Source organism: Equus asinus, chromosome X, assembly GCF_041296235.1.
Source record: "Equus asinus isolate D_3611 breed Donkey chromosome X, EquAss-T2T_v2, whole genome shotgun sequence".
In the NCBI taxonomy this organism is placed as follows: domain Eukaryota; kingdom Metazoa; phylum Chordata; class Mammalia; order Perissodactyla; family Equidae; genus Equus; species Equus asinus.
The window spans coordinates 25,893,635-25,919,240 of NC_091820.1; the positions used below are offsets into that span (position 1 = coordinate 25,893,635).

At 37.5% G+C, this 25,606-nt stretch overlaps 1 protein-coding gene across 12 annotated transcripts in view; it reads right to left on the bottom strand.

Annotated features, from left to right (window-relative positions):
• The window catches only part of DMD (dystrophin), a 2,265,680-nt gene that overhangs the window by 550,525 nt on the left and 1,689,549 nt on the right, over positions 1–25,606 (bottom strand). For all 12 annotated transcript variants that reach the window (XM_070503127.1, XM_070503123.1, XM_070503121.1 and 9 more), the window contains one exon: positions 8,152–8,269. In XM_070503127.1, coding sequence (XP_070359228.1) covers positions 8,152–8,269 — 118 coding nt within the window. The remainder of the gene's footprint in view (positions 1–8,151; positions 8,270–25,606) is intronic.

The window sequence follows — 25,606 nt, forward strand, 5'->3', positions numbered from 1 at the left end:
ATGTGAGGAAACACACGGCACTATGAAGCTTACTGTGATGGTTAATTTTATGTGTTGACTTCGCTAGACAATGATGCCCAGTTGTTTGTTCAAGCACCAGTTCAGTCTAGATTCTTCTGTGAAGTTACTTTTTAAGATGTGATTAACATTTAAATCAGTAGACTTTGAGTAAAGCAAATTAGCCTCCATAATGTGGGTGGGCCTCCTCCAATTAGTTGAAGACCTTAAGAGAAAAGACTGAGGTTTCCAGAAGAGGAAGGAATTCTGTCTCTAGACTGTCTTTAGATTCAAAACTGCAGTATAAACTCTTTTCTGAGTATCCATCCTGCTGGCCTGCCCTGCAGATTTCAGACTTGCCAGCCCCCACAATCGCATGAGCCAGTTCCTTAAAATCTCTCTCTCTCTGTCTTTCTGTGTGTGTGTGTCTCCATCTATCCTACTGGTTCTATTTTTCTGGAGAACTCTAACTAAACATTCTCACTATTCCTAGTGTATGATAACACTGGAAGAAAAGATTAATAATAATAATAATATATGAACTAAAACTCTTATTTTTGTAGTAGGATTGAGCAAGTTATGTTTTGTTTACCCTTTGGTATACCACCAAGGTCCCTTGCACCCAAATTTATTTTCTGCGTTTCTTTTTTGAGAACTTCTAACTATTTGTAAAAGCTATTATTTTGTGAATTTTATTCTTTCCTAGAAGTCTATGAAAGAACACAGAGATATATTATCTATTATTTAAATAAAATCCATTTTTTTTTCAATTATCACAGGGGTCCACTGAATCTTTTTATAAGTCTAGGATACATTGTATACTCTTAGTGATCTTATTTTTCCTATATTTGGAAACATTTTGGTATTTCATCATTACTCATAAACTATTCTTAATTATGCTAAAATGATTAGTAAATGGAAGAATGATGGAATTGCTTAGAAGGATGAAGCAATAGCGAAATAAATATTCATCCTTTAGCTTTCTTATTACATTGCCCAAAATATTGCATTTTCTTTCAAGAAGCTATAAAATAAGACTGGAGATACCATCTTTGGAGTCTGCTTTTAGTGTTCATTGAACACAGGTGAAAATTTAGAACTTTTCATTTTACCCCCATAACATCAAAGACAAGAAAATTGCCAGAGGAAGACACTTCACAATTATTAGACATAAAGGAAGATAAATGAAAAGAGAGAGAAATCATCCTTCTAGACTCTAATGATGATGGTGAAATTGATGATACAGGTGAAATCTCAGACTGAGTCTTCAGATGATGATAACCTAGATGAATTTTCTCAAACATATGGACAGATGAGTGAACGAAATATTTTTAAGGATGGAAAGGAAATATGGTATTTTAACCTAGTCATTTAACAGGAAGGCCTTCGTCACATTTTTTGCTTGAAGAACTTGAACCACTCTGTTTTGCTAAAATGATGTGGGACGCTACATTGTTTATGATGTTAGTGCATCAAAATTTATTTGATACAAAAAGAAGTTTGTTGCATTTAAATTCTTATTAAAATGTCTAATAAAGTTGATTTTCACTATCTCTTCCTTCTTCTTTCCGCAAAGTATTTGAAAAATAACTTAAACATATAAAAAATAAAAAGCAAAAGAGTTCATTAGACCTAGAAGGCAAATGGTAATGACTATTTTTCCTGGTATACTGAGGGTTGAGTTAGAAACCTGATCTATATAAACACAACAATCTTTAACTCTCAGCTAAAGGATTTCTACACTTCCTTATTTTATTCAAAATATCACTAAGAACCAGGAAGAAACTTATAGTATTAGATTGGTTGTACAGCAGAAGATACAGAAAACAAAATATAGTGCAAAACCTATAAACTCATTCTTCGGTGTGCGTTTGTCTACGTGCCTCTATATTGCATGCTGTCACTGGGAGGGGTGGTGTTAACTCTTCTTCTTACATCCCTTAAATGTAAGCCAACCTCAGGCTTTTCCATAGGTCCACTTTTCCCCTGGCACCCTGTCTCTGTGGAAGTTCATCCACTCGAGGTACCTTCCAAATCTGTGAAGTATCTTTGCTCCTGAAATCTCTACTTGTGTTTTCAATTGTTTCTCATTATGGTCATCAGCTATATCTTAAGCATATTATTTTATCACCCATAATCAACTTGTCCTGAGTTTGTCTCTGGTTACGATATTACCATCTTCCGAAGCACTGAATCTCAAAATCTTAAGAGTCAAGCTCTCTCTTAGATCTTCAATTGCACATATCCAATCAATATATCTCAATTCAGTTCTTTCTTTTCACTCCACTGCCACTGTCCAGCATGGGCTCTTTCGCTTCTTAACTGGTCTCACTGACTTCATTATCTTCCACAACACACAGACACACACACTCCCACTCCTACAAATTCATCTGTCACACTATTGCTAACCTAAATCTAATTATGCATTCTCCTGTCATCATTTCCTCAAATATGCTTCCCTCTCCAGCCTCCTTCTGCTTTTCAAAGTCCTGCTCACGGCCAGATCAAATTTATCTTCCCCCTGGAAGCATTCCAGGACCCTCTCTTTTAGAGCCAATCTCCCATCCTCTTGCTTTCTCTCAGTATTTTGTATACTGCTCTCCTGAAGTACTTATCTTAGACAGCCTTGCCCAAATATACTTGTCCAAATACCCACATTTGATTGCGAGCTCTTATAAGGCAAAGGCTGAATCTTATTCCTTCCTGTATCCCCTCCCTCACCTCTGATACTAACTAGCACAGAGTAAGCATTCAAATATGAACTGAAGCAAACTGAACTCTTTGGTTGCCAGTGGCATCCTGGTGGATGTAAATTTTGAGCCCTGCTTGTAGTTATAACAGTTTGACAGTAGGTGCTAGATGTCAAAAGAAGGAAATTTATATGGTTGACTCCACTTCTTCTAAAATAAGCAACTCTCTAATAGACAATATCTGAGAGGAAGATATTGGCTGGCATTTCATTAGCCATAGAGATTTGATAAAAATGTGGAAAACAACAAAGTCTTTTGATTTCACCATGAAGGATTTCATACGTTTGGTTGTAGCAATGAATGATGGATTGACAAAGCTGCTAGAAAACTGTCAGTTCATTCAAAACTCCTGTGAAGAGTATTTTTATTCTCATACAGCAGAACATTCTCCTTTCTACAGCCCTGTATGCCAGCTCTTTAAGCAATATGATACAAATTCATTTCCTTAAAATTTATATGATGTCACCAAATTTCTCAAAAAAAAATCCAGACTGGTTTGAAAAAGTCTTCACTGAAAAAAACCATTAAAAACAAAATACAACTCTCTCGTAACATTCTGTTTCAGAAGTTCCTCCCCTGGTTTAGCTGATAGAAGGCCATATATTATACTCTCATATTCTCCCATCTCCAGTTCCTCGGTACCAAATTCATCTCACCATGATAGTATGTACCACTGAATGAGCATCTAGTATATGTCAGTATTCACTCCAGAAACATCGTGTGATATTATCTTCGCAATCACCCTACCAGCTGAAGTATGATTATTAACCCCACATGACAGATGAGGGGATCATGGCTTAGAGAAGTGAATCCACTTGGCTAAGGTCGTGCAGCTAGTAGTTTACCGAGGTCCACTATCCTGTACATTTCCAACACAGGTAAGGGAAAATCCTATATTTAGACACCCAAATGCATAGAAGACAACGATATAAATAGGAGCAGCAAAAAAACTACACCCGGATTACAACAAACAGGTTATTCCTAATATTTTAAGTTCTCAAATAAATATTCCTTCCTATTTTGTGACTCACCAGCCCTTTCCATTTAATGTGCCTCTGGCTTTAGAATCATAGAGACATGAGTTTAAATACTAGACCGTCACTTGACATTTTACTAGGATGCAAGGCACATCACTTCAGCTCTCTGAGCTTCAGTTTTCTGTCTCTAAAATGAGAACAATAATACCTACCTAAGATTATAGTAAATATTGAAAATGAAATAACTTGCATGAATTGTCTTGCTTTTTGTAGTGTCACTCACATAAAGGCTTACCCAAATATTTGTTTAATTCTGTTTATATATCTTATTTCATCATTTCCAAAGCAACCTTTTCCTTTTGGTCTTTTGAATCTCTCTCTCTCCCTCTTTTTTTGTAGTACAAGAACCAGATAGCCACCAAAGAGTTTATTAAATGCTTTCCTACTAAGCGTTCAAACAATCCAACTAGATTATAATTAAAATAACAAGCGCTGACATTCATTGGGCTCTTGCTATGGCTAGGATCTAAGTGCTCCCTATGTATTAGCTCATCTAATTCTCTCAACCTTTAGGGAGATTCAGGTAATCCTATTTTATAGAGGAAAAAACTGAGATCAGATAGTTTACTGAGATCAGGTGATCATTCAGGGTCACAAAGCTGCTAAGTGGCCAGCCCAGGCAGCTGGCCCTCAACACCTATGTGTGTTATTGCTATAGATCTTTAACATGATAATTGCGGGGGCCATGGAGGGAGAAGCTACAGAGCAAGGCTCTCAAATACAATTGTCAGGTGAGCCATGATCACCAATATTATTTGTGCAATAAAAGAGAGCAGCTTTTTCTTTCCACGTCCTCTCCACTGCTATGCGAGGTATTACGGTATTATGATCTGCAGTGGTAATGGACATGAACAAGAGTTTTGCATAATTGAGAAATCTCCAAGGAAGCAATTTTAGAGCCTTCTTCTCTGTTTTTGGTCCCCTAATCTAGCCCTTTTGCAGAAGAAAATGACCATGAATGGTTGACACATTCAGCAACTACAAAACTGAAGGAAAATGAGCAGTTTGAATATCAGAAACAGCAAGGGGAATTTCTCATTTGAATGTACTTAGAATGAAATTTATTCTCTCACCTCGATTATTACCACGAGTTCTATCAATGCAATCACCTGAAAACAACTGATACCATGGAAATAGTTTTATACCATGAAACATGTCGCTATTTTGCAGATGCAACTACTTGAGATTTTAGAGTAGATATTACTAGTATAGTAGAGAGGAATTGCTTTTTACTGGACTTTTCTTTTGATAGAATGTAATAACTATGTGCAGATTTTCCCAAGTGTTCAAAGTTATGGACTGAGATTTACCGAGGAAGGAAAAATGTTTCAGTATGCTATTATACACTTATTGAATATTTTTCTTTATTATGCTGATTCTTTTTTAAGTATTTCTAGAAGTTTCAAGCTAATAAAAAAAGCATACTGAAATCTTCAGAAAAAGAAAATACAATTTTATGAGCCAGTATTTTATTTCTGCCCGTTCCCTGAAAACCAAATCTCTACTAAGAAAGATTTTATTTTGAACACGATTGAGACTCTCTAAGTATTGAATTCCATCCTATTTCATAGATTTCAAATGGAGAGATAAACTGAAGCATAGCAGGGCTACAAATGACATTGTTTAGATAAACATATCTTGTCAGAATTACCCTGGTGCCAGCATCAGAGGCTCCGGGCATACTTGGAACTAAGATTCCGGCTTATGCCCTTCATAAGCAATGTGACATGTCTCAAAGGACACTTGCTTTTAAGAAAATGTTTTTTTGGACCATTTGGATTGGAATCTTTCCACTATGCTGCAAATATGCATAAAGGTATTCATTCCTAAAAGACAAAAGCTTAGAAAAGCACAACTATTCAAATCAGTAGATATTAGCCGAGAGATACACACATGCCCTCTGGTCACTCCATTTTAATCTCCATCATGAAAAAGTCAATACAATATCAAAAAAAAGATTGCAAGGGATAATGGAAAATGTTTAGACAATGTTGAACGGCTACTGTAAAATAAATTAGTGCTATTTTCCTCTTGGGGAAAAAATAGAAGTGATTTTTCATTAGTAAAATAACAAATGACTTTCTATATAGTATGTTCAGATTTGCATAAACATCTTTGCCAAATTTCCATATTTCTTAGGCAAGAAACAGATCACTTAACTGCGTAATGGGAACTCGGCCTCATACTGAGTAAATCACTCACTAAGATTTACATGTGTTGCAGCCTGGTGGAGAAGCCTCATGGTTCCAGCTTGAGGGGGGAACACCCTACTACGTCAATTAAACAGCTACCTATGTTGGCCATTACAAGGTAATTTTGCTCTTGCCTTGCTATAGACATGGTTATAGAAATGACATCCTATAGCTTGCACAAAACTATTGAACTTAAGTGCATTCATCCTGTCCAAATTAGCTGTGGAAGAGATTGACTAGTTCCTTACCAAACTCGGTCCTCTTCTTCCCGGGCTCAATATTGGACAATATTTTCCAGCTTCCCTTGCAATTAGGTGTGGCCACATGACAAGTTCTAGCCAATAGACCATGAACAGAATTCATGTGCACCAATTCCAGGCCTGGCTCATAATAAATTCCAAAGAGAAATACTCATTCCTTATCTGTCCATTACATGCATAGGACTCTGATGTTCTGCACACAAAAGATAGAAGAGTCTTGGGTCCCTGAATGACTTCATAGAATGCTGCTTATTTTGGATAACAGCAGAAGAAAAACTAAACTTCTACTGTGGTAAGCCACTAAGATCTGGGAGCTTACTTGTTATCGTGGCTAGTGCTACCCAACAAATATATTAGCGTATATCCAAATACATTGTTTGAGCAACAATAGAGTTAAAATTTCAAAATCAAGAAAAGTCTATTTTAATTAACAATCACTACAAGTGAAAGATGAAATGTCTTCAGAAATTGAATCAAAACATATATAATTGCAGACTGAAAAAGTATGCAGGCTATTCCTAGTAATTAAGGTCATTAACAAAAACAACAAAACAAGATGGGAAGTGGTAAACATACTAAAAGGAACACAGACCTTCAAGTCAGAAAAAGACATTTGAAAATTCCAAGCTATGTTCTTTGCTCGTTTTATAAGCTTGAGCAATTTGATTAACTGTTCTCAGAAACCATTTCCTCATCTATAAAATGGGGAGTATGAAATTTAGCTCACAGGATTCTGTAAAGATTTCAGACACATACACACACACATACCACATACAACACGTTACACACACACAACACATACTGCCTGATACCTAGGAGATATTCAATAAATAGTAATTATTATCATTAAGTATTTACCTAAAACATACAAGTATGACTAAGAACATCTTTCCAATATTAACCTTTTATTCTGTTTACTCTTTCCCCACCCACAACACACTGGCAGCCAGGCATTCTGCTTCCACTTCCTTAGGAGAATGTTGACACAGCAGAATGTAAATTATGGAGACATAGCGTTTTGCTTTTTGAGTTTCAAAAGCCTAGGCCTAGTGTAAGACAAAAGATCTAGAAGGAAAAAAGATGATTCAAGGAAGGTTTTCCCCACTCCTGCACTAGAAAAGACTCCTCTGCTTGTGGGAAGGGAAATGAGGGAAAGTAAGAAAAGTCAGTATTCATGTGTGTTCCTGGAGGGAAGGGAGGAAATCCAGGGAGCTCCAAGAGAATCTGATAGCAGAGGCGACCTGGGCCTCTTTCCTGAGGAGAGCCTCTGAGGGAAACAGAACGGAGAGTAGTTTCCCCTCCCCCTCCTCCTATCCCTCTTCCCGACCCCACCACGGTCACTCTGAATTGCTCTGTGTAAAGAAGAAAAGTGTATGCACAATGTCTAGGCAGACGGCCCTTAGACAGCCTCCCAACATTCTCGCCCACCCCAGGATGCCATAAGGAATGGTACAACGATTTTTCATATTACACAATGAGGGCATCAAAGTAGCAGAGAGACATCCAGATCTGAAAGCACCACTGCAGACGGGAATGAAAGAAGCTCCAGGAAGCAAGCACCTGCTTGGACCAAGAACCAAGGCTATGAGGGAGAGACTGGCATCTCCATGGATGCCAGCCCAGATAGATGACAACTGAGGAGCAAATGTTCTGCCACACCACGCTTACCACACCCACCGCTCCACGCTTTTCAACTATATAAGCCTGAATTCACAAAAATTATATTTCCTCTATCCGCAGAATTACATTGTTATTGAAAGATAACATTACGGATGAAAATCATAGTACAGCAGTGATAGTTTACAACCATTTTGCACTGTTTTTATAAACGCAGTGGAGTCCTGTGGACTTAAGTCATTATTGAAACTTTTCATACATCTTGCCTTAAGTTTCATATGCGTGTTAAAAGACTTACTTCGATCAGTAATGATTGTTCGAGCCTCTTGATTGCTGGTTTTGTTTTTCAAATTCTGGGCAGCAGTAATGAGCTCTTCCAACTGGGGGCGCCTCTGTTCCAAATCCTGTAGCGTTGCCTGAAGGAACAAATATAGGTTAATATTGACGTTCCCCAGCATTGCGCATTCCTTCTCTGCAATACAAAGTAAAATGCAATTTTCAAACCAACCAAAGCACTTTTAGAAACACAAAAGATGTTACTGGATATAAATCTCTAACGTGTAAGGTTTTATAGAAAACAATTTAACAAGAAATTTCATTCTTAGATACCAAAAATATTTCAAATGAAAATCTTGATTGTAGATCCGCTTCACTATTTAAGAGTTTAGACGGACTCATTTCAGAGTACGTGTGTTTACTTAAAGCAGTCTATGAGCACCACGAGTAAGATACGGAATTTTGAATTAAGACAATGTATTTAAGAGAAAGATAGCTACTTACAATCTCATTTTGTGCAGTGTCAAAATTAAAGTGTATGTTTTAGAAACAGAAAAAGCGCAGAAGTGATTTAAGAGATGTAACTTCTTTCACTTCTTTGTACTTAAGATTCCTCACCGATAAAAGGAGAAGGTGATGCAGCTGAGCTGAATCAGTCTTCCCCCAAAGTCGCCCTCAATAAGAATCACCTGACTCCTTTGCCCCCCCGCCCCGCCCCCCCGCCCCCCCCCCAAGAATGACTTAGTAGCAAGGAGGGCTGCGAATGTGCATTTTTTAACACATTCTCTACTTAATTCTTATGATCAGGTAAGTCTGGAAAGCACCAGACTAGAAGTTAGTATTCATATTCTGTATAACAACTGACTTTAACACTGCTTTACATAAAAGTACCAGATGGAATGAAGGCAATAAACATATTTTTTAAAATTTAGGTAGCTGTGTTAATCATTAAGAAATTCCTCCCTCCCTCAAGTGTCCATCTATTGTCTCTGTCATCTTCCTCTCTCTAAAGGGCCAAAATTTCAGCGATATTGGCAAAAAAAGTTTGAGAAAAATAGGATCTCTTCTTTGTACTCATCCTAAAACTGAATCTATTTTATTTTTATTTGGAAAAGTACAATGAATATTTATTATTAGTTTATAACCACTATGTGACAGATGTTTTACACATGTTTCTTGTTTCATTCTCCTAATAACCACACTAATAAACAAGCCAGAAGTCTTCATGCTTTTAAATCTGATCTTTCTGCTACCACAGGAGGCTGATGAAAGCGAAGAGACGAAATGTGGTCCATGGTAATGTTTACGAAACTTATCTATTATACTCTTCGACTCCTGCTGATTTTCTAAGAATTTTTGTTTTGGGAAAGGCTAAATTTTGATCATTCTGTAGTGTTTCTTTGTGAAGAGGTAGCGAGATAGACCTCGTCATTTAAGCTCAATTGCTTTTGGTAGTATTAAAACACCGGGAAGAACTTATCCAAACATTACACATCTATTTTGAGCATTTTCCCCTCTCTGTATTGAAAAATTGGAGGGACTAACTTTTAACAAATTTTCCACATTTGTAAGCTGTGATTGCTCAGAAGAAAAATCCAATTTTCAGGTTTCTAACCTTTATGGTTTCTTTACACAAAAGAGTGTTTGAAATATGGAACAAATTGCCAAAGACAGCTATTGAAGGAAGTGGCAAAAGTCAGTTGAAGAGTACAAACAAATTGTAAAGGAGGCACCGTCGAGTAGCAGAGAGATTTTACAAAAGAAGATGTTTTCCAGGGTTCGAATGTTAAACTCTGGTTATCTGTGACACAGCAAGTTGAAAAGCTACCTTGGAATTTCCCATTCTGAAATGTTCAATACATTCAATAGATTGTTTAAAAACAGACTCACCCAGAAACCTCAGATAAAGTCAAGTCTTCCCTTCAAATGTAACGAAGCACTCTAAATACACATAGCTAACAAAGTACATAAATTCCTTCCTTTACTCACTCATTCTTTGATTTTGTAACTTTATCAAGCGTTTGGTACCGTTCTAGGTGCTATGGCTATAGCAGTGAACAAATAAACCAGGTATGGTTTATGTCATTTAAATGAAAATTTGTGCTTTTTTTTTTTTAAAGATTTTATTTTTCCTTTTTCTCCCCAAAGCCCCCCGGTACATAGTTGTGTATTCTTCGTTGTGGGTTCTTCTAGTTGTGGCATGTGGGACGCTGCCTCAGTGTGGTTTGATGAGCAGTGCCATGTCCGCGCCCAGGATTCGAACCGACGAAACACTGGGCCGCCTGCAGCGGAACGCGCGAACTTAACCACTCGGCCATGGGGCCGGCCCCCAAAAATTTGTGTTTTTTTGATTCTTGGAAATTTTTATATAACAAAGATGATCTTCATCAGGTTATTTTTCTTTGATTTAATATTAATTCACTATCAAAGAGCCAGGCTATTCTTTGCTTCTCACTTGTGGATACATTACCCAATGTACTTTTTTGGGTACCCAATGTACACGTACTTTTTCCCTTCTTTTGGGATTACAAAGTTCGTTTAAGAAGTATGTTGTAGAAGTAACTTGATCAACTTTAATCTGAACCTTACTGGACTCTAAATTAAACCTGACCACAGTGAACAGCTTTTACTGCTGAAATTAGCAAGCATGTCAATTTAGACTTAAAACAAGCCATTTTCCTCTCTAACGAACAAAATAGGTCTCAGGGTATTGTGAAGCCTGTTCTCTAGTTGGGTGATTCTCTAATTCTGCTGACAGACACATGCTTTGTAAGCACCTGAGAAGATTATTAATGACACCCTTTGAAGCAGCCTCCTTAAAAATCTAAGGAGATTCACAACTGCATAGAAGTATGCATTTCTAAAGAATTTCAAAACAAAATCAGAGCTCTTTATCCCACTCTTTGTTCAACACATGCAAATGTCTGTTTCAAAAAAAGAAACTGTAAAATAATAATATATATTGCTGTGGAATTTATCAGACACTAATATACTAATTATATAGTGGTTTCTCAGTCGAGTGGAATGGGAATTTTCTCCTTTGATTTTCTTTGCAGAAATAAAGGGAAGGATTTGAATATGACATACATTTAAGTATTTTATTCATTAAGGTATTACAACAACAGTGAGACCTTCTTGCTAAGGAACAGAGCACATGCATGCAGTGAAAGATTGTTTTCCTTTTCATTTGGTTTTCTTTTGAATGTGTTCTATTTATTTGCTATTATAATTTCTTTGACCTGACAACTTAGTTTTATAATCCCATAACTTCTCAAATACAATAACCTTCATCTCTATTCCACGGAGCCACTCACACATGGAGAACACCTTAGAGCTAATCGTAACTCAAACCACCTACCTCCAAAATATCCATCTACGAAATTCTCTTCTTTGCCTCCAATCTGGTGCTCTTGCCCGATGCTACTCTCTCAAAAATACTATTTCTGTTCTAATCGTCATCCTTATATGACCTATGGTCCTCTTCTGTTGTTCAATTTCTTCATTCTAGCTTTAGTGGTCTATATTTGTCATGCTAAACAAGTAGAATGCTAATCATGCTTATTTATTCTTCTGATATGAGCCCAGATACTCATTACACAGACAACTTAAATGAACAAAACTAACATCATTACATGCTTAGCAGTACCTAAGCATGATGACTGAGCACGTCTACGTGGATTCTATCATTCCAGAAGAAACAAACACAAGAGAAGGAAGGAATTGATGCTATTTCTAAGGAGTCATAAGCCAGCTACGGGGCTTTACTAATAACAGCTTACCCCTTGGAGATGAGAATTCATCATGGATTCCACTAGCTGAGCAAAGATGAAGGGAAAAAAATCTTCAAATACAAAGTGAATCAGAAGTCATTAATCCTACTAAACCCTCCCTGTGCACCCCCACGCCACCCCCCTCACCAGCCAGGGTTGGGGGAAGTGGTTATAAATAGCAATTCTATGAAAAAGGAGTTAAACAATGAAGCCATGCATACTATAAGTAGGTCATTTTAGGCTCTTAGAAAGAATTACACTTTGTTATTGTATTTGTTAAAATGGAATTCAATCTAAACAATACTCCAATGGAAATTCTTTATGTTTAGTTGAATATTTAATATTTAAATGTCTAAGAAAAGAGTTTAACAACAGATTCTTTATAGTTTTAATATTTTTCTACAAAAATCAACAATCTCCACACAGTTATATTTAAAACAAAGGCCCATGGCGATTTTCAGTTGTTGCCATTTTCAGGAAATAAACATGAATTAAGAATACATATAGCGTAAAGATGTAGACCTTAGACTGCTTTATTTACAACTTTAAAAAATTAACCTTAAAGAACGACAAGGGGAAATAGTTCTTAGCACCACTTTATGGAAGAAAATAAGCATTTAAATTAGGTAGGTCTTAAATCGTAGCCTTTCTAGTAACTGAGAGAGTTTTACCTGTGAGGATGCTCATCATCTGTCTAGCTTTCAATTGCCTCACTGAGCATCTTAATTCTGGCTTCTATTCTTGCATTCGGCTGCCTCTCCAAATAGATTGGCCAAACCCAAAGTCAGCTTTATTGTCCTCCATGTTCTCACTTCTCATTTACATTTTAAACTGGCTTGGATATTTTCCTGCTGGACATAACTTCCCTGCTTCTTCTCTGAATGTTCTACCAGCATCTCCGTTGGTAACTTTTTCATAAAATCCTCCTGACTGTGGTTATCCTTTTGTCCTTCATTTATTCAAGAAAAGCTTTTTCAAAAAGCATTTTTTATGTAATTTCAAATTTACAGAAAATTTGCAAGAATGGTCAAGGAACTCCCATGTACCCTTCACTGAGACTCACCAATTGTTAACATTTTGCCACCTCATCATTTAGCATTCTCTATGTGTATATATAATATCTGTATATGTAACATTATATATAGTGTTTTCTGAACCATTTGAGAATAATTTGCAGATATCATGCCCTTTACCCTTAAATATTTCAGCGTTTATGTCTTTAGTTCAAACACTTTCTGTTACATAACCTGAGCTCAATTTCAAAGTCAGGAAATTTAACATGGCTTTAGTACTATAATCTAAACCACACCCTTTATTCATAGTACGGCAATTATCCCATTAATTGTCTTTCATTTACTGGCCCAGGTTCACGCATTGCGTTTAGTTGTCATATCTCTCTAGACTCCTTTAATAGGAAGCAGTCCTTTGCCTTACTTTGAACGTCTTATCATTGATTGTTTTGAAGAATACAGGCCAGGTATTTTGTAGAATGTCCTCCAATTTGGGTTCAGCAAATATTTTTTAGTACTTATGTTAATCATTGAGCTAGGCACAGGGGATACAGCAGTGAAGGGGGTAAACTTCTTCTCAAGGAGAAAATGAACTAGTAGTGAGGATAGGCAGTAAATAAGCAATGCAAGTGAACTGAGGTGGGCATTATGGTGGTGGAAACAAGGGGAGTTATCAGAGCAAATAGCAGAGATATCTAACCAAATTTAGGGGCCAAGGAGGGTCTTCTGAAGGAAGCGGAGCTTCCTCAGCAATTCTCTGTCTAAATTATACAAAATGTCTTTTTAAATTGTCTCTCAGACTCCATTTAAAAATTTTTTCAGCTTTATTCAGATATAGTTGACAAATAGGAATTGTATATATTTCAGGTGTACAACTTGATGTTCTGATATATGTATACAGTGTGAAATGATCACCACAATCAAACTAGTTAACATATCTATCCCCTCACATAGTGACCTTTGATGTGTGTGATGAGAAAACTTAAGATCTACTCTCTTACCAAATTTCAAGTATACAACACATTATTGTTACTATAGTTACCATGCTGTACATTAGATCTCTAGAACTTATTTATCTTATAACTGAAAGTTTGTACCCTATGACCAACATCTTCCCATTTCCCTCACCCGCCCCCACCAAGTCCCTGGAAATCATCATTCTACTCTCTGTTTCTCTAACTTTGACTTTTTGTAGATCCCACATTTAAGATCATACAGTGTTTGTCTTCCTATATTTCGCTTATTTCACTTAGCATAATGTCCTCCAAGTTCATTTGTGTTATCAAAAATGACAGGATTTCCCTCTTTCTTAAGGCTGAATAATATTCCATCATATATATACACATATACCACATTTTCTTTATCCATTCACTTGTTGATGAACATTTAGGTTGTTTCCATGTCTTGGCTATTGTGAATAATGCTGCAATGAACATGGGGGTGCAGATGTGTCTTTGAGGTACTGATTTCATTTCCTTTTGATATATACCCAGAAGTGGGATTGCTGGATCACATGGTAGTTCTATTTTTAACTTTTTGAGGAACCTCCATACTGTGTTCCACAGTGGCTGTACCTATTTACATTCCCACCCACAGTATACAAGGGTTCCCTTTTCCCCACACCCTCACCAACACTTGTAAGCTCTTGTCTTTTTGATAACAGCCATTCTAACAAGTCCGAAGTGATATCTCATTGGGGTTTGAAATGCCTCTCCCTGATAATTGGTGATGGTTAGCACTGGTTCATACACCTACAGGCCATTTGTATGTCTTCTTTTAAGAAATGCCTATTCAGGTTCTTTGGCCATTTTTAGATCAAGTAATTATTGTTACTTTTGCTACTGAGTTGTTTGAGTTACTTAAATATTTTGGATATTAACCCTTTATTAGATATACGGCTTGAAAATATTTTCTCCCATTCTATAGGTTGCCTTTCACTCTGTTGAGTTTTTCCTTTGCTGTACAAAAGCTTTTTGGTTTGATGCAATCTCACTAGTCTATTTTTGCTTTTGTTGTCCATGATTTGGGTGTCACACTCAAAAAATCATTCTCCAGATCAATGTCAAGAAGCTTTCTCCCTATGTTTTCTTCTAGTAGTTTTACCATTTCAAGTCTTTAAATACCATTGTTTCTAATACCTACTGTGGTGGCCATGAGAATGTGCAAGACCTAATTGACTGAGGATCCCAGCTGCTGCATTTGGAAATCCATCACTACATTGAATGGAAGCCAAGCCTCCCAGAGACTGCTCCTCACCCATGACAGAACGTGGCAGGGATACTAAAGCAGAAACCTTTTTTGGAGACGTGGGGCTCCTCGGGTCTACTCAGGTTCAATGACTCCCCATTAGCCTTGCTGAATCTTCCTTAGACCGCACGTTGGGATGCTTCTACCTAACCTCCTCTTTCCTTCATTTGTGATCAAACTTGCTTCTTGGTTTAATTTGTCTCTCACCTTCCCTGTCTTCCTCCCTATTTCCTTTCACATAGATAGTTCCTCTATTAACATCGTTTCCTGTTTAATCTTGTCGTGGGACATTTAATCTCAGACCCCAGCTAACCCACCTACTTTTGTCCATCTGGACCCTAAACCTCTCATCAACTCCCAAGATCCACATAGCATGATTCCATATTACCATCTGGATGTATAACTCACAATTACTAGACATCATAAATACAACTCTTAAGATTCAATTCAAGTAAATTAGTATTTGTAAATTAGCTCCATCAAAAACCACCGCGACTTTTTTTTAAAGAAGGGCATGGCCATTACTCTCAATGAGCCTAGAATTTAATTGGAGGAAAAGAAAATTACTTAAAAGGCTTACACAGTTCCATTCTATACATGTAGCTGAAGAACACTAGGATGTCAAAGCAAGCCATCAGAAATCCTTTATATATAACAAACACTAGGCTTCCTGGAAGATATGGCAAAAGGAACTTTTGGGCCAGTTTTCACACTATGGAAAGCAGCAAAGTTAAGACAAAAAACATTCCAACCTCTCTGAGCGAGAAGTGCCCTGATAGGCAGAGAACTCAATCAGGGCCAGCTTCATGGGTATATAAATTGTGTAGTTGCACTGGATTCTGCACTTAGAAGGGCCCCGTGCTTGGTTTACTCTGCTGCTGTTGCCACCTTGAAATTGTCCATTTTTTTAACAAGAGGCCCTACATTTTCATTTTTCATTGGGCCCCACAAATTATGTAGCTGATCCTGACTTCACCCCTGAAGTTAGCAGAGGATAAAAGTTGTGTATCCTGGGTGAAGCATTAGTTAATTGATGACAGGAAAGAACACACTTGAACCCGAATTAAATTATGTCAGTGAAATGCCTCTTGCTTAGTTCCTGAGAACTTCTTCTAAATTCTGTAAGGAGCAATCACGAATCGAAAAATACATGTTTGGGAAAAAAATCTCTTTCGGTCAGGAAAAGCAAAACAGTGTGGTTGGCAGTCATCTGAGATGAGACCCTATCAGTACTAATGGCTATTGGAGAAGCAGAGCCACTGTGGTTGCAGGAGAAGTGAAGCAGGAAACCTACAAAGAAAGTGGCGAATCATCTGAGGAAAGAATTCGGGATTAAAAGGGGAACATGTGGTTCCAGCAACAATAACGGCTGCTAGGATCTCAAATTCCATTTTCAGTTTTAGCTAAGTATTAGTTGTTCCCAAGAGTAAAGCGGCCTTGGGAAATACATGGGAAACAACTAATAATTAATTCCACAAACATTTACTAACCTGTAACTATATGCCAAGCACTTAGCTCATATACACAGGCAAATAAAACTTGGTCTCTTTCCTTGAGGAACTCATAATCTAGCAAAAAATAAAGACTCATAGACAACTAATACAGTGGGAAATAATTTTAACAACAACAACAATAGTTGCTTATTGAGCACTTACTATGTCCCAGAACAATCTATCATAGAGTAGTGACTCAGAGAAGGGACTCTGGAGTCAGGCTGACTAGGTTTGAATCCTGACTGCCATTTACTTGGTTTATTATTATTATTATTATTATTATTTTTTTTTTTTTAGGGTATATATCTTTTTTTTTTTTTAAAGATTTTATTTTTTCCTTTTTCTCCCCAAAGCCCCCCGGTACATAGTTGTATATTCTTCGTTGTGGGTCCTTCTAGTTGTGGCATGTGGGACGCTGCCTCAGCGTGGTCTGATGAGCAGTGTCATGTCTGCGCCCAGGATTCGAACCAACGAAACACTGGGCCGCCTGCAGCGGAGCACGCGAACTTAACCACTCGGCCATGGGGCCAGCCCCACTCGGTTTATTATTTTAAGTAAGCTACTAAATGGCTCTCTTCTTCATTTCTATCACTGTAAAGTGAGGATAATAAGAGTATTTACTTCTTAAGTTTGTTATGAGAATAGGCTAATACTTGTAAAATGCTTGGAACATTTCCTGCTGCATAAGACCTATTAAAGTTTTAAATAAAAAAGATGAAGCAATTTAATCCTCATAATACTTTATGGGGTAGGTACTATTATTATACCCATTTTACAGATAAGGAAAATGAAAGAAAAAGAAGTTAAGCAATTTGTCCAGGATCACAGGTTAATAAGTGGCAGAATTTCTAACACAGGCAATTTGGCCCCAGAGCCCACACACTTAAGAGCTATGATATAGTATGATTACAATTATAGTTACAAACTCCTACGCTATGGTATAATATAGTACAGCTATAACATAGCATAATTTTAATACAGGTGTGATTAAATGGGACAGTGACATCACGGGAACACGAAAGGGGAAATTAACCATTTAACTAATTAAATGAGTAAGTACTGAATCAGTCTGGGTTCCTGAAATAAACAAATGACCCATTCAAACTGGGATGGGGAGCCTTTTGTCCTCAAGGCCTGAAAGGCTCGTCAGAGGGCACAGTTAATGGAATCTGAGAAGCAGTTGCAGGGAGAGGACCTCTTGAGAGGAGCTGTGGCTGTCAGTAAAGGGACCTAGCCATCTCCTGACTCACTCTCCCCCTCTTACCTTCTGCTCTGCCTGTGGCTCCCACTAGAAGGACCTAGGCAGTGAGCAAGCAAACACGTTGTTGCTACCATATTGTTCGGCCTCCCAGGGGAGAACAGGAAGTTAGAGAGTGGATATGAGAAAGTATCCAGCAAAGCACCAAAGTGAATGATAAAGATAGGAACAACCACCAAAAGGAATCAGCGAGGGCAGTGACCACCACATACGGGAGTTCTCAGGAAAGACTTCACTGAAGGGATGGCACTGCAGGTGAAACCTGGAAGATTGGTTAGGTCATGAGGAGGGCATTATAGGGGAAAGAAATGCGTGAACAAAGGCACGGATATGAAATAAAGCCTCAACTGGGCTGGCTGGTGTCTAGGATTCATTGGGAATAATGGGAGATAAGCTTAGATAGATACAGCGGAAGTGGTTTATGGTTGGCTTTTCAAAAACCAGTTTGAGGTGTTTGGATTTTATCATGAGGACCTGGGAAGCAATGAAGGCTGGAAAACTGAAGCTGTGGGAACCAAGATTTTTGTAATTATTCTTATTCTTTGGCTGGAATAGCTTCCTCAGTTCTTGGTCCTTTCTTGGAAATACAGTAAACAGATAATTGTAAGTAAAAGCGTTGATGGATCAACTGAGTGGACACAATAAGGGGAAACAGTGATGCAAGAAAGAGAATTATAAGGGAAGGGTGTGGAAGTTACTAGAACACACATCCCTGTTTCTAGCAGTGTTTAACAGCATTATAAAAGTTACTGATCATTTGGCTAACTTCAAAAATCAAAAATATGATAGCTATTTAAGAAATTTTTACAAAACTCAAAAACCAATGGGGCAGCCTGTGAAATTTATTTCTCTATTTCTTTGTAATAATATCTTTTTTATTTGTTGGCATTTTGGGAGACTTTAAAAAAATGTATCTTAAATTTCCCAAATTTTATGCCTTTCTTGTAATGGTATAATACAAAGCTAATCTACTATTACTATGTTATTTTAATATAAATTCTTTCCCATTGTTGAAAAAGAGATTATGATGATCATTTCCAAGTTATTCTGTCACAGAAAACTTAAAAGATGGATTCACTTATCATTTCATAAAACGCTTAACATGCAAAAGTGAAAACTCCTTTCAGTGACACAAGCCAGTAAGTAAACAACGTGGTGTAAATTGGGGATCTTGAAATATAATTTCAAAGTCAAGAAGAAAGAAGAATTTTAAGCTACAATTGGTTGATAATGATTTGCAAATACATTTCTAAGCTGATAGAAAGGGAGCTGATATTTTTAGCTATTCAACATTAGACCTATTACTTATTCTACATTGTTCACATTTCTTGAAACCCTACTGTTCTGTAAATTTAGCATGTTGACAAAGGATAATTGGGGCAGTTTTAAAACCAGTGTTTGTTATGTGCATCACATTGGCAGGCTTTTGATGTCATGACCCAACAGAATAAGTGATATGATTTTTTCTCCCTACATATATTTGAGAGGAAAGGGAAAACTGAAATCACTTTACAATATACATATTTTGGGATTATTCCTGCTCAAATTTTCCATTATTCATTTCTTGTTCTATCTTGAATAACATGATTTTGTAACCATTCTAACTTCAACTCGCTGAGATAAATTTTCTTTTATCTAATCAGAGTACCCTATACAGCAAATTGAATTATAAGTGAACCAAATTAATAAAATGGAGGATAAATTACACGACTAGTGAAATATAACTATCTGAGGGCATTATTTATAATATTTTGCCTGGTATAGAACATTCCTGATTTTGTGTCTTGAAGCTGTTGTCCAGAGCCTGCAGAAATCCCTGATAAAGGAGGCTAGAGGTGACAGGTAACTGAGCACTGATCAATCAAATGGGCAGGAATTACTTATTAGTAGTATTCTATGCACAGTATACCACAGTAGTGAATGTGCCTTGTGGGTGATAGAGGACGGCATGAAAGAGCATACCCAGTGAATTCAATGACCCTGCAATGGACTTGCAACGCAGTTGGGGAGATAACCTTCAGACCCACCCATGCATGCTCACACAAGCAGCTAGCCAATAACAGAAGACAATACATAAATAACAAATATAATAGTCTAGAGACTGCAGACTCTATGTTAACGAGATTCTGAAGAATGGAATCTTAATATAAGCATGCTCAGGGAAAGTGCCATAGAGGATCAAGAACCTGAACTGTAACTTGGAGAATGAACAGGATTGATAATGACCTAAGGATGAGAGAGAGGGGATTCCTGAACAAGGACTGAGCTTAAACCAATACGTGGAGGTCTGAGTATACTAGAGCAGACACGGAAGAGTAGGGAGGGCAGCTCTACTCAGAAGTGAGCAGAATTGTGATGACTGATGAAGTTGGGAAGGGAGGCTGGGGCTCTGAATACCAGACGAATGAGGAAGGACATTCTGTCCAAGGCAATGGGGAATCATTGGAGGTTTCAGAACGTAGGAATGCTGCAATAAAAGTGGCATTTTACAAATATTAACCTTGCACCCTTGCATCCAAAATCCTTTTGAAGAGAGGACTGGAAAACTAAATTGCAGCAATCCAAGAAAAACCTCATCTACCCCCCTTTGATTAAATTTCCTGTCATGAAAACATTTCTAATTTAACCTCACACATCCTTTTATCTAAGGAGAAAATAATAACTCCACTGTATATAAATAAAATAAATTCAACCCCATTTCTTATTTAAAAAAGCTGCTCCAGATAATTATTAAACAGATTTTCTGATTCCATTTGTAATATTGTACTAAATTGGATGGGGGTAGAGAGGGACGGCAGTTTCAGTTTTAAAAAAAGTTAACATTCAGAATGTTTTGTTAAATTCTTAAATTCCTGCTTTGAAGAATAAACAGAGACCTTCAGAGTATGAGAGAGAATTGGAATCTCTCTAGAAGCATTACTTCAAACATTATTACCAGTGGTGATAGGACTTATCAATATAATATTTTGATATATTTTATGAACCTAACTTTTCAATGTCCTTTTCTATTATTGCATTAGACCTATGATATTTTCTTTGGCAAATGAGTCTTCAGATAATACTCTCGTTTATCTAAGAAAGGAGTATGACTGTTATTTAACAAGTGCTGTACTCATTCCTTCAAAAACAAAAAAGTCAAAGCTAACAAAAGGTTATGCTAAAAATGCCTTCAGCCTCTTCATGTGTTCAAAACATTTTCGAGATGCCACTTATTTAGGTACTGAGACAAGAACCTTGTTTTTCTTGTCAACCGTGGCCATCAATAAACTGAAGCAGAGCAAGAGATGTCACTGTTCTGTGACGCTACCTGTACATGACAAGTGAAGTAGAGAAATAAGTGATTATCTAGAGCCGACTAAACTCATGGACACAGTCAACTGGTACAATTCAGGGCCCCAAATGCTCTTTTCCTATCTTCAAATGGTGGATGTGAAGACTTGAATTATCACAATAACTGGTGCAGCTGTTCAATCCATGTTGAATATATACGGAGAATCAGGCTCAGTTTATTCATCTGTCAAATGAGGACGATTACATTTATATCAACCAATCTTGGGGAGATTAAAGCAATAAATCTATTTATAGGAATTCAAATACCTTAGGTAGAAATTAGTCAAATATGCCCAGTTCAGGTTTCTTTACAGTAAGAGCAATTGAGGAGTATGTTACGTAGAACATATTAAATCCGTCAGGTCTCAATTTTCTTATTTCACCAAGTGCTGATTGCTACAAAGTGAAGATAACACTTGGATAGCAAACAAGCATGTGCTCACGCTAAGGAACAACGTCTCAATGGTTTGGAAATCTCTCTGAGTTTTACAGATAAGTGTAGAATGAGAGAGAGAGAGAGAGAAAGCACCTGTGCCACAAAATAGGCAAAATCCAAATGGAGGAGAGAGGTACACACAAATCTATCTCCTACTTTTGCATCAAAATGATGTAATGTGCACCATTTGGACATACACATAAGAAAAAAAGCTTAACAATTGGATCTCATGCTTCAAAATAGACAATATGGTTTGCATATTCTCAGAGATTGACATGAATCTATTGCTTCTCAGAAATTGTATGACTGGGGAAAAGATAAAAATCTGCTTTTGATTGGGCGCTATATGTTGAAGCCCTGGCTTAGCCGTAAATCATTTGTGAAGATCCTTTCCTGGTAGGTGAGTAGAGTTGCTATTACAGAGTGTTAATACACTTGCAGTGAAGTGTGGCTGGGGGTAGGAGGTGTTAGACATTGATCAGGAATTTAAGAGATGAGCTATTTATTTTTGCTGTTGTAAGAGGAAAATTTCTATAATAAAACAATGATTTTGCTTCTCTGTCAAAAAAAAATACCACTTTATGACATAAAAGCTCTCTTCAGTAAAGAAAGAACAGACTGTTATTGGGGGATATAAAAATTACAATAGAAAATATTTCCCTGTAGGAGCACAACAGCCTTTAACTCAATTGAAACTTGCAGTGTGACAGCTTTTAAAGGAGGGACATATTCTATGGGGAGAAGCTCAGATATACTTTTCAATTCCCTAGACTCTACTAGTTCTCATCCGATAAAAATGGGTCTACAGTAGGACACTCTACCAGTAAATCACGACCTTGCACTGCGGCGTGAAAGCAGCCCCACTCTCTGGGGAATGGCTTCACGTGGTACAGTTCCAAGCCAACACATGGCTCAAATGAAGTTGAATCTGAGGAATACAGAAACTTTATGTTCTGTTTGATAGGAAAATGTGTGCAGCCTCTTAACTGTGAGTTTCTAGATCTGCTCCAAGGGCAAGTATAATCAATTCTTGTAAGTTGATTCTGTACCCTGCAACTTTACTGTAGTTAATTATTTCTATTAGTTTTCCGATGGATTTTTTGGGGGGTTTTCTATATATAAGATCATGTCGTCTGGAAACAGCGAGAGTTTCACTTCTTCCCTCCCTCTTTGGATTCCTTTTATTCCTTTCTCTTGCCTGATTGCTCTGGCCATGACCTCCAGTACTATGTTGAATAAGAGTGCTGATAGAGGGCATCCTTGTCTCGTTCCTGTTCTCAGGAGGATGGCGCTCAGTTTTTTCCCATTGAGGAAGATGTTGGCTGTGAGTTTATCAGATGTGGCCTTTATTATGTTGAGGTAATATCCTTCTATCCCCATTTTGTTAAGAGTTTTGATCACAAATGGCTGTTGGATCTTGTCAAATGCTTTCTCTGCATCTATTGAGATGATCACGTGGTTTTTATTCCTCAGTTTGTTGATGTGGTGGATCATGTTGATAAGTATAATTAATTCTTAAATGGTTTTTATAATGCTGCCTATCTAACCAAGCTGTTTACATGATAGGAAACAGTTAAGTTTAATTCTCTGTTTTATTGGGAGGGTTGCTTATTATTAACACTCATTTCAATAAATTTTCAGTAATTTAAAAAGAAGCAGTAACCCCTGGAGAAAGGTCGCAGTAAGACTTCTCTAACTATCCACTTTTCTGTTTTATTTATATGAGGTGAGCAAAATTGCTTAACCTTTGTGGCCTCAGACACTTCAGTGGCATGAGACTAGGCAGAGACAAAAGTTGACAAAAAATAAATCAGTACTATTAGTTGGTTCCAATTTCCAATACCTCAATCTCAATTCTTTTTTCTTCTCTCCCACTCCTCCCTCTCTCTCTCTCTCTGTTATGTTAATGATCTACTTTTGGGGCAAGTTTTCTCTAAGATGGTGGTCAGAGCAGGTGTTAATGAGGTCAATACCTCAATTAAAACTTTCAAAGCTAGGTAGGCTAGAGGCTAAAGCTAATTCAAGGCTTTTGGTTCACAAGAGGGGTGCTATCATACAGAGGTAACGACAAAAATAATTCACAGTACACGTGATGCTGAAGAGGAGTCAAGAGCATTAAATATTTGAACAACAGGAAGCGCAAGATGGAAGGTTAAAAAATAAGAAAGAGTGAATCTGAGAGATGCAACTGATGGTACAGTTTTCATTAATAAATATCCATCTTGTAATCTTTTAATAGTAATTATTTGCCCCTAATCTTGATCCACGTAAATATAGTATTCACCAGAAATATCTACTAAACTTGTTACTCCACTTCCTCAAAAAGTTCAGTCTTAAACAATTCAAACTCCTATAGTGTAACAATTACAACACAATAATAATAACAACTAATTATTGTGCTTTTCCTATGTGCCAGATATTGTCCTAAGCACTTTGCCTATGTAAACTTACAGCAACCAGCATAGCTAGGTACCTTTTTTTGTGTGTGTGAGGAAGATTGGCCTTGAGCTAACATCTGTGACCATCTTCCTCTGCTTTATATGTGGGATGCCTGCCACAGCATGGCTTGATAAGCAGTGTGTAGGTCTGTGCCCAGGATCTGAACCGGTGAACCCTGGGCTGCCAAAGTGTAGTGTGTGAACTTAACTGCTATCCCACCAGGCAGACCTCATGAGCTAGGTACTTTTGTTCTCTTTCATAGACAAGAAAAATGAGACACAGAGAGGTTACATAACTTATGCAAGGTCACAGAGCTAACAGGTGGTGGAGGTGGAATAAAATGGCTTAGAGCCTCCTTTTCTAGTGTTTTCCTCTTGTACATCCTAGTTATGATATTTTAAGCAGCTACAGTGTAGCAGAAGCTGGGCTAGATGTTTTACAAACATCATTATTTAATCTTGACAACAACTCTACCTAGCTGGGTATTATATACATTTTTACACATGAGGAAATAGGCTCAGAGAAGATTAATAACTTCCCCCAGAGACAGCCAGCTACTTAGAGTAGAAAAGCGTTTGACCTCAAGTCTGCCTGACACCTAAGCCTAGCCCTGTGCACATGCCTCTCTACAAGGCCTCTCTCCGAGCAACTCTGCTCCCTGCTCTCAAATTTATTCTTCACTTGGCTGTCCCTGTGGCTGTGCTTCTCACGCCATAGAATCCAGCAAAGCTCCACCACAGTTAGGTTTCTAGAAGAGAATGCAATGGGCTAAACAAATCCAGAAAAAAAATGTGCAGGGAAAGCTACACACTTGGTCTGCTTCTTCTCATTTTTTTCCCAACTTCACTTCCAAGTGGACACTTTACTTTTTTGTTTGCTTTGTTGTAATTCCACACAAGTACATTCAGACGTGTCATTTTTAAAATATTGTAAATATATATTTCTATGGTTACAATGGAGAGATCATGACTTTTTTTTTTTTTTAAAGATTTTATTTTTTCCTTTTTCTCCCCAAAGCCCCCCGGTACATAGCTGTATATTCTTCGTTGTGGCTCCTTCCAGTTGCGGCATGTGGGATGCCGCCTCAGCGTGGCTTGACGAGCAGTGCCATGTCCGCGCCCAGGATTCGAACCAACGAAACACTGGGCCGCCTGCAGCGGAGCGCGTGAACTTAACCACTCGGCCACGGGGCCAGCCCCGAGATCATGACTTTTTTATACACCCTACTTTGACTCCCTATAATTGAGAAAAAACAAACTCCAATGAAAAAGCCCATAGAAAATTGTGCAATATTGGTTATTATTAAATATTCATGGCTGTATTAATTTCCTGCAACTGTTGTAACAACTTATCACAAACTGTGTGGCTTAAAACAACTCAGACATATTATTTTACAGTTCTGGAGGTGAGAAGTCTGAAAATGGGTCTTATGGGCTAAAATCAAGGTGTCAGCAGAGCTTGTGTTCCTTCTGGAGTCTCTAGGGGAGAATTCGT